We start from the raw sequence: 11,068 nt of genomic DNA, 5'->3' as shown, positions 1-11,068 counted from the left end.
GTGTCTCATGTTAATACTACTCCTAAACACAACCCACCATCACTGTCTCATGTTAATACTACTCCTAAACACAACCCACCATCACTGTCTCATGTTAACACTACTCCTAAACACAACCCACCATCACTGTCTCATGTTAATACTACTCCTAAACACAACCCACCATCACTGTGTCTCATGTTAATACTACTCCTAAACACAACCCACCATCACTGTGTCTCATGTTAATACTACTCCTAAACACAACCAACCATCACTGTGTCTATTGTAAAGACATGTTAATTCTTATGCAGGTGACCATCTTATGCAGGTGACCAACTTACTGCTATTGCCTTGCTGTAACTTAGACAACAGATAGCAACGTATTTTCACAGACTCACTTAAATCATCCACAACACTGTCAAAATAGGATACATCCTAGCCACAGGTGCTAGCCTTCAGTTCGGCCACAACATCCAGTGAGGACACGAACGCACACACATTACACACTAACTACCGAGGACATACAGATAAGACTCCTATACACATTGGCAGGGAGAAACAGAATAGGGAGAGACAACCTTGACTTGGAGACAAACCAGCGCACACACATAACCTCCTTTTTCTAGCTGAACATTGTGTGACTGAGAACAGGCATGGAGGGATTCTACGATGACGAACAGACAACTGAGCCAATGACAGAAGACTACACCCCAGCCTGAGCCTGAACCAATCCGAAGAACCGAACTTCTAGAATCAACCTACTTTCTGTTCTGTATTAATTGCTTGTGCAAACGATTAGCGGGGCTTTTTTTGTTGGTTCCTCATGAGCTAATAGAAGGGCCGGTATATACGCTGTACCAGATATCTTTACTCTGAATAAACTGTCGCTTGTCATACAATCTACCACCTTGTCTGCATCGATCCTTGACCGGCTCACCCTTCATCATATCTCTTTATCAACACTATACTACTCCTAAAGCTCTTACGAAGCATTCATTCAATCACGCATAACTCTTACTTTAGGCCATTTTCAAAATGTCTCCACAACAATCTGTTGCTCTCAGAGCACTTAAAATAGCATGCACAAGTCTTTATGTGAAACCACATGTCCAACGAACATCCCAACTTTTGTGGCAGACAATAAAGCTCAGTACTTGTGCCAAAAATGTTGGTCATGACTGTATATCCCACAATTTGATTAATATGTAAAAATACATTTACACACACACACACACACACACACACACACACACACACACACACTGTGACGTAGAAGTCCGTCACTGGCCGCGGGCAGCATTTGGTTCTTTAACGCACACACATTTTCATCACTCCTCCCTGCGCCATTATAAGATAAGTTAACAATGTGGGTCGACACACAAATTAACTTCTGTCTTGGTGCATGCATTTCACACTTGTCAATGTTCATATTTGAGAGATACAATAATTATTATACTTATCAATGTTGTGGATGAGCGCATTGTTTTTTGTTCTGTTCCTCTCTCTCCATCTCAGTAGCTTCCGGGTATGCTGGAAAAGGACCCGAGCTAAGGGAATTGGGTTGGCTTTATAGTGCCTGTCCCAAATGGCTCATTAATGCATATGGGCATATTGAAAGATATTGTTAGTAGTGATGTAATGTTGTAAATGTTATGTTGTGATATTGTTTAAAACCGTGTTGCAATCTATATCCTTTAGTATGTTTAGTTCATGGAAAATGTAGGTTTGTATTGTTAATTGATTAATTAATTAGGGTTAATTGTTCTGAGGGGAGGGGCTAGCCTTACAAAAGGAGCCTCTCTTTCAGTCATGGAGAGGCAGTTTGGATTGAGCTGTGGATGGGGCAGCATTGTTTTTAAGCTGTCCCATAAGGTAGACGTTGATGGCAGTACTGTTGTTTTTTGTTCCGGAATCACTTGTAAATAAACACCTTTGCACAGAAGAACTTTTGCGGTTCCGCCATCTTTTTATTTTTGATAGAGGTTAGGTTATCCAGTTTAGCCTTCTGGCCTACTCTACGTGACACACACACACACCCTATTGAATGGAGATCTGGGTATTACTGGTATACTCTACTGATCATGTTTTAAACATGCAAATGAATAAACTGAACAAAACTAAACACATGAAACCCCAGTCCAGGGTCAGTATTCACAATGTGTATCAGAGTAGGAGAGCTGTTCTGGGATCAGTTTAGCCTTTTAGATCATAATTATATGGACCGTCTGAGACACTTTATGAATACAGACCCTGATGTAACAACCAAAACACAGTTCAAAATAAACCAACAAGTACAAAGATACAGGCAGTCATGTGATGTTTGGCTAAAAACGTCAAAACTAAAACTATATTTCAAGATATCATCAAGGGTACTTACAGAGTGAAGTGAAGGGGAGAGGTCTTGTACAGTTAGTTAACGTACTGTCACTGCGTGTAAACAAGAAGTAGTCTACTGTAAGTGTTAGTAGAAGCAGGCGTAGCCTAAGTGTGAGTTCTGTGGTTGACACATTTTAAAGTAGCCTAGTCAGGTCATTAACATGCAGGAACAGCATGTCACATAAGGGATGTTACTGAATCTAAATAGAAAATGGTCTAAAGTCAGAATACTGTAGTTGCATTTCTTTATTTGAGGAGTGGACCTACATGTTTTACAAGAGACAAAATGTGACCCATTCCCATCACTCCTCATCAGCTGGTACTGAAGGTTCCAGAACAGATGAAAGGGGAGTATCTTTGGTTCCAGTGTTTTAGACTAGAGCTCTCCCTACTGACATCTCAACATTACTGCAGCTTCCAGGCTTCATATGTCCCTACAAGTCTGATGAAAATATACAAAATAGAAGGTAAAATAACATTTGAAAATGTCAAAAATATATATAGAATGAAACAGTCACGCACGTAAAAATACTGTGTAATTGGGACTTATGTTGAACTGGCGTTTGTATTGAGTGAACTAGTGATCTCAGCTAGCTTGTTAGCTACATGAAGCTGCTGTTATTCAGTGATAAACAAGCATTTTTGTGCATCACACAGCTACTCTGAATGTACTGGATTGTGAACAATATGATGCACTGCCACTGAATTACAGCAAGACCCCATAGTTAACTAGTGAGCTAGTTAGTTAGCTGTCATTTAGCTATCAATATTAGCTAGCTAGAAACAACAGATAACAGTGAGCTGTCATTATGCAAATGCCAAGGAAAGCTGCTCTGAATATCCAGTGTGTTCTTGTGTGAAAGAGATCTCTTCACTCCTCTTCACTTTGATTGACACTTCACACACTCATTATATATGTCCAGTGTTCTGTCTGGGATCTGTGGCCGGTGCCATGGGACGACAAATGGGGTGACACCTCCCCCAAGCCTCCTGTTCCCTTTTAAAGTAGGGACACAGTCCCTCATCCTCTTCCTTAATCTTCATCATTCTACTCCCTCTCTACTATCCAGTCGATGCGTGGTGGTCAGGGTTGTCATGGTGGACAGGGTTGTCATGGTTTCCTGTCTCTTCCTCTCTGGTCAGGCTTGTCTTTGAAGCAACACTTGTCACCATAGAAACAGCCGGTGGTCCTCCAGAAGAAACACTCGTCACCATTGATGGGAGCCGTCCTCCTGGTCCTGGGAGAGAGAGAGACAAACAGCATGAAAACACAAACACCTGCACCTGAGCTCCTGCTTCCTCCTTCCATCACTTTGTACATTTCAAAAGTGTATATGAGTTGATTGGTAACACTTTAGAATAACTCATAATGATGTTTTGAATGACAGACAGATGGATGTCTTTACCCTGTGGAGGCGTACTGGGAGGCTGAGGAGGTGTTGAGGCCTATAGGGTTGGTCCTCTGAGGAGAGGGAGGGGTTCTCTGGATCTAGTGGTCTGGGTACCTGATCACCAGCCTGGTGCCCTCCAGCTCCACCCCCTGGACAGGAGGACAAACCGCAGATGCTGTCCAAATACATACAATGGAACAAATAGCATAGTCCCAAAAGTACAATTGAATTAATAGCATCGTCCCAAAGTACGATGAAACCAATAACATTATATTGGGTTTTATTACTGGCTTGTTTTTCATTTCCCGACAGAAAGGAGTTGAAACGTTGTACTTTTCTCTCTGTGTTGGACAATGATGATACTATTTATGTGCAAGACTCAAGCTCTCCACTGAAGGCTCTTGACTCTGTGTATGACGCAGAGACGTCTAACTCACCATTGTGATCTCTACAGTGCTGTCAGGTGGACATCAGTAGCAACACCCAGGCTCTAACACTGGTACATTCTTATTCAGAAGACCATCTAAGGAAAACTGATATATTATATCCTCTCTTCTAGCATGAAATGAGAACACATACAAACTCAGATCTCAATCTTGTTCTGTGATAACAGTGCCGAGAATTGGAAAAAAGTCCTTTCATTATTCAGCCCCTTGATCTTGGAATATGTCCTCCATTGGATGAGTTCAAAGAACATATAGATGAACAGGTTATGGAGACATGTAGCTGTTTCTAGTTGTCAGCACGTCACTCGTTTGCATTGCCTTTTTTAACCCCCGTTCCCACAGGAGACCTTATGCCTCTTGAAAGGCCACCATTGTAAATAAGAATGTGTTCTTAATTGACTTGCCTGGATAAAATAAACATTAAATAAAGATTATCCCAAAAGAACAATGGAACCAATCGCATAGCCCTAAGCGTACAATGGAACAAATAGTAAAGTCCCAAAAGTACAATGGAACCAATGGCATAGTCCCCAAAGTACAATGGAACCGATGGCATGGTCCCAAAAGTACACACTCCTTAAGTTCAAGCTAAAAAATTGAAAGCACAATTTCACATAGTTAAATGCATATGACAGCATTAGTTTCATCCCACCTCTCACCTTTAGCCTCTCCAAGGTGCAAGTGGACATGTTGGGATTCTTGAAGTTGACAGAGGCATATAATCTCTCTTGTCGAACTCTGACACTCTCTCTCTCCACACCTACAGTACATAACCTAGATTTAGAATGTAGAACTCTGATACTCTCTCTCTCTCCACACCTACAGTACATAACCTAGATTTAGAATGTAGAACTCTGATACTCTCTCTCTCTCCACACCTACAGTACATAACCTAGATTTAGAATGTAGAACTCTCAATACTCTATCTCCACACCTACAGTACATAACCTAGATTTAGAATGTAGAACTCTCGATACTCTATCTCCGAACATTTACAGTAGAGAACATAGAGTGTATCAGAGTTCTACATTGGTTTAATATTGAAGTCATTGTACCCAGTGGAGGACGAAAACTAGCTGTCCTCCGGTTACACCATGGTGCTACCCTGCAGAGTGCTGTTGAGGCTACAATAGAAATTCATTGGAAAAAAGCTGTTTAAGTGAAAATAAATACTGGCTGTGCTTATTCAGCTGAATACCCTTCACTGGAGGAACAGACAAAGGGATAAACAAGAGTCATTTCAGTAAATATAAATGATATTTCTGAGGTTAATAAGACAACTAAGCAGCACTGCCTCTGTGTTTGAGTAATCAACTCGACAGTAAGATTATATTATTTGAATCAGCTGTGTAGTGCTTGGGCAAAAACCAAAACGTTCACACCTTGGGGTCCCCAGGACTGAGTTGAGGAGACGCTGGACGAGCCGCTCATGGTTAAATGATTCAATGTCGCCATCATGTGTCTAATAGGCAGAAATACAAGAAACAAGAGCTGAGTGGAAATAGTTATGAATCAATGTATTAATAGTTGATCAAATAATGTGTGTATTTATTGTCTTAAATGTTGATCTTATTTACAACATGATGCTTATACTGTATTGACACTAAACCACGCTGTAAAAACTGCAAATGTAAACATGTATTTAACGTATATAAAATACATAATAATGATAGTTAATAATGAAAAATGTGATGACAAAACACGTGATATCATGAAACTGAACAATATATTATTATGTAATATAAAATTATAATTAATATAAAATGTAAAAAACTGCAAATGTTTAAATGTATGTAATGTGCTGATTACATGTTTTTAAACAAAAAAAATCTAAAATCTAAAATCTAAAATAAGTAATAATGTCTAACAGCAATACAAAGTAAATCATCCTTAAACACATCAGGAGAAACTTAGTCGGGGCTCCTGAGTGGTGCAGTGGTCTAAGACACTGCATCACAGTTACTAGCTGTGCCACTAGAGATCCTGGTTTGAGTCGGCCGCGACCGGGAGACCCATCAGGCGGTGGATAACTGGCCCAGCGTCTTCCGGGTTAGGGGAGGGTTTGGTAGGCAGGGACGTCCTTGTTCCATTGCGCTCTAGCGACTCCTGTGGCGTGTCGGGTGTGACACAGTCGCCAGGTGCAAGGTGTTTCCTCTGACACATCAGTGTGGTTGGCTTCCAGGTTCTGTGTGCAGTGTGGCTTGGTTGGGTTATGTTACGGAGGACGTGTGGCTCTTGACCTTCGACTCTCCCAAGTCCATACGGGAGTTGGACTGGACATGATAACAGGCTACACTAGACTATATATGGATAACAGGCTACACTAGACTATATATGGATAACAGGCTATATTAGACTATATATGGATAACAGGCTACATTAGACTATATATGGATAACATGCTACATTAGACTATATATGGATAACAGGCTACATTAGACTATATATGGATAACAGGCTACATTAGACTATATATGGATAACAGGCTACATTAGACTATATATGGATAACAGGCTACATTAGACTATATATGGATAACAGGCTACATTAGACTATATATGGATAACAGGCTACACTAGACTATATATGGATAACATGCTACATTCAACTATATATGGATAACAGGCTACATTAGACTATATATGGATAACATGCTACATTAGACTATATATGGATAACATGCTACATTCAACTATATATGGATAACAGGCTACATTAGACTATATATGGATAACAGGCTACATTAGACTATATATGGATAACAGGCTACATTAGACTATATATGGATAACAGGCTACATTAGACTATATATGGATAACAGGCTACATTAGACTATATATGGATAACATGCTACATTCAACTATATATGGATAACAGGCTACATTAGACTATATATGGATAACATGCTACATTAGACTATATATGGATAACATGCTACATTCAACTATATATGGATAACAGGCTACATTAGACTATATATGGATAACAGGCTACATTAGACTATATATGGATAACAGGCTACATTAGACTATATATGGATAACAGGCTACATTAGACTATATATGGATAACAGGCTACATTAGACTATATATGGATAACAGGCTACATTAGACTATATATGGATAACAGGCTACATTAGACTATATATGGATAACAGGCTACATTAGACTATATATGGATAACAGGCTACATTAGACTATATATGGATAACATGCTACATTAGACTATGGATAACAGGCTACATTAGACTATATATGGATAACATGCTACATTAGACTATATATGGATAACATGCTACATTAGACTATGGATAACAGGCTACATTAGACTATATATGGATAACATGCTACATTCAACTATATATGGATAACAGGCTACATTAGACTATATATGGATAACAGGCTACATTAGACTATATATGGATAACAGGCTACACTAGACTATATATGGATAACATGCTACATTCAACTATATATGGATAACAGGCTACATTAGACTATATATGGATAACATGCTACATTAGACTATATATGGATAACATGCTACATTCAACTATATATGGATAACAGGCTACATTAGACTATATATGGATAACAGTCTACATTAGACTATATATGGATAACATGCTACATTAGACAATGGATAACAGGCTACAATCGACTATATATGGATAACAGGCTACAATAGACTATATATGGATAACAGGCTACATTAGACTATGTATGGATAACATGCTACATTAGACTATGTATGGCTAACAGGATATTTTAATGTGCGTAAACATACAGTATACTTAACAGTGATGTAATGTATTCTCTAACTACTAGTTGGACAAAATGGTGGACTGTCATTCTCTAACTACCAGTTGGACAAAATGGTGGACTGTCATTCTCTAACTACCAGTTGGACAAAATGGTGGACCGTCATTCTCTTACTACCAGTTGGACAAAATGGTGGACCGTCATTCTTATATCAGGCAATAATCTCACTGCCTGGTCTGAACTCGTTAACTGTCAGATATATTATTGTCAATCATCGACATTCCAGAATGTTCTATCTCTCAGTGTTCTGGATTGGAATGCCATCACTGACTGAATTACCCTCCACACTCCAAACATAGATGTTATGTCATGTTGTGTGTTTTAAAAATGACAATGAATAATATGTAATGTAACTGGTTGTGTGTCTAGGTGCTGGACATTGCTCCTTCTGAAAGTGTCTGTGTATATTTTGTACTGACATGATAATAATGATGAAGATGAATGAACCACTATTGCTATACAAACTAATGTAAATGTCTTATTTGTAGTTACTGTATGTAGTGTAAAGTACAAGAGGTGTGATTTTGAAAGCGTTTCACTTTCTGTCCACTGAAGATTCTGTTATAACAAGGTAAAAACAATGACAATGAAGTTCATTCTTAAAAGTCTATTTTTTTAAATGTCACAACACAGTTTACAAAAAATAAAATTTGATAAAAGCAATAAGAAACGTTGCATCAAGCAGAACTCTTTCCTGGACGTTGAGGCAAAAGTCTCACAAGTTTGATGATTGTTTCAGAAACATAACATAAAAAAGATAGAATTATATACAATGCATTGGGAAAGTATTCAGACCCCTTGACTTTTTTCAAATGTTGATATGTTACAGCCTTATTCTAAAATAGATTAAATAAAAATATACCACACTATCCCCATAATGGCAAAACAAAAACAGGTTTTTAGAAAGGTTTTCAAATGTATTAAAACTAAAAAACAGAAATACATTATTTAGATAAGTGTTCAGACCTTTTGATTTGAGACTCGAAATTGAACTCAGCTGCATCCTGTTTCTATTAATCATCCTTGAGATGTTTCTACAACTTGATTGGAGTCCACCTGTAGTAAATTAAATTAATTGGACATGATTTGGAAAGGCACACACCTGTCTACAAGGTCCCAGAGTTTGCAGTGCATGTCAGAGCAAAAATAATGAGGTCGAAGGATTTGTCTCTAGAACTCCGAGACAGGATTGTGCTGAGGCACAGATCTGGGGAAGGGTACCAAAACATTTCTGTATTTTTTTAATGTCCAAGAAAACAGTGGCCTCCATCATTCTTAAATAGAAGACGTTTGGAACCACCAAGACCCTTCCTAGAGCTGGCCGCCTGGCCAAACTGATCAATCGGGGGAGAAGGGCCTTGGTCAGTGAGGTGACCAAGAACCCGATGGTCACTCTGACAGAACTCCAGAGTTCCTCTGTGTAGATGAACAGCTCAGGGCTGTTCTTATGCACAATGCAACGCAGAGTGCTTGGATGCACCACAAACCCAGAGGTGCCTTATTTTAAACTGGTTACCAATGTCCTTAGACCAGTAAATACAAATGTTAATACCCATGGTATACGGTCTGGTATACCACACCTGTCAGCCAATCAGCATTCAGGGCTCCAACCACCCAGTTTATAATGGTCAATATTCCACACCTCCACAGGCATTATATCACTTAGTTTAGATATACAGGTCCAGATATACAAGGTTTTTGTCAAACTTGTTCTGTTCAGGTCTTCTTCTTTCTGGGTTTGTTGCGTTCAGGTCTTCTTGGTTCTGGGTTTGTTGTGTTCAGGTCTTCTTGGTTCAGGGCTTGTTGTGTTTGGGTCTTCTTGGTTCTGGGTTTGTTGTGTTCAGGTCTTCTTGGTTCTGGGTTTGTTGTGTTCAGGTCTTCTTGGTTCTGGGTTTGTTGCGTTCAGGTACTCTTGGTTCTGGGTTTGTTGTGTTCAGGTCTTCTTGGTTCTGGGTTTGTTGTGTTTGGGTCTTCTTGGTTCTGGGTTTGTTGTGTTCAGGTCTTCTTGGTTCAGGGTTTATTGACTGTACTGTAGAGAACAGAGGAGTCCTCCTCAGCTGCTTGTGCTGCTGCAGGTCTGAAGAGAGAAACAGAAATGAAACAAAGACAGCGTCCCAAATGGTGGCACCCTATAGGGCTCTGTCTAAAGTAGTGCACTAAATAGGGAATAGGGTGCCATTTGGAACAGAAGAACAGTTCCTCAAAACCATCATCACATCTCTCCCTCATTATAGACATGTCATAGTAACTGTCCTGAGATGTCCATTGTTGGGTTCATAGTTTGGGTTCATAGTGGTCACTAAGGGTCAACTGTTTTGCTCATTGATGACATCTCCTACAATAAACTGCAGCATATGAATGACCTTAATGCAGAATATGCTCACCGGGTGGCAGCACTGGGGAGGTTGAAATTCAGAGCAGCGTACTGGACATCCTCATCCTCTTTCTGGGGCTGAGGCACTTGGACGGTGGAGTACAGAGGCACTTCCTGGTTTTTGGAGCCAGAGAAGTGGACGCTGGCGTAGTGAACATCATCCTGGTTGTCTGTGTCAGCTGTCTGTGCTGCAGTAGAGGTCATGGCCATGTTTGAGATGTTGTCATACACTGGACTAGAGTCTCCCTGATGGAGAGAGAGGACAGACAACATGAGGAGTGGAAATGTTCCACAAAGAATACAGTCATCACAGTCTCCTTCTGATTCCAACAGACTCACCTGTCCATCATCTGCTGTGTCTCTTGTGTTGGTGGGTTTGGAGGCCTTCTTCCTGTTTTGCACATTAATAATGAATAAATAAATTAATAAATTAATGAAGTTAACAACAAATCAGAGGGCTACATTTAAATAATGAACAAAATAAAAAGATACATTTAAACAAATCTGAGTGTTAAGGTGAAAGAATAATACAAATATCAGTTTTCCTTCTTCACTCACCTGAACAACATGAGTCCAGAGAGACAGAGGATGAGAACCAGAACAACCACTATGATTCCTACAGCTGCAGTCACAACTGAGGTTTGTTTCCCTATGATACAATATGGATGATATGAGAAC

At 39.5% G+C, this 11,068-nt stretch overlaps 2 protein-coding genes across 3 annotated transcripts in view; both read right to left on the bottom strand.

Moving 5' to 3' along the window:
- Positions 1-1,516, bottom strand: part of LOC135532223 (sialoadhesin-like) — a 12,886-nt gene extending 11,370 nt beyond the window's left edge. The window contains exon 1 of one of the 2 annotated variants that reach the window (XM_064959825.1): positions 1,439-1,516. Coding sequence is in view for 1 of the 2 variants with exons in the window: in XM_064959819.1 (XP_064815891.1) it covers positions 1,443-1,463 (21 nt within the window). In the remaining variant the exon portion in view is untranslated. The remainder of the gene's footprint in view (positions 1-1,438) is intronic. The other variant, XM_064959819.1, reaches the window with a different exon arrangement.
- Positions 1,517-8,650: 7,134 nt separating this feature from the next.
- Positions 8,651-11,068, bottom strand: part of LOC135525801 (uncharacterized) — a 36,030-nt gene continuing 33,612 nt past the window's right edge. Inside the window, 4 exon segments of the mRNA XM_064953685.1 lie at positions 8,651-10,093; positions 10,401-10,636; positions 10,730-10,781; positions 10,949-11,039. Coding sequence (XP_064809757.1) covers positions 10,027-10,093; positions 10,401-10,636; positions 10,730-10,781; positions 10,949-11,039 — 446 coding nt within the window. The 3' untranslated portion in view covers positions 8,651-10,026.

The sequence above is a fragment of the Oncorhynchus masou genome, chromosome 5 (genome assembly GCF_036934945.1).
Source record: "Oncorhynchus masou masou isolate Uvic2021 chromosome 5, UVic_Omas_1.1, whole genome shotgun sequence".
Lineage (NCBI taxonomy): Eukaryota > Metazoa > Chordata > Actinopteri > Salmoniformes > Salmonidae > Oncorhynchus > Oncorhynchus masou.
This window is presented reverse-complemented; position numbering and strand designations above follow the sequence as displayed.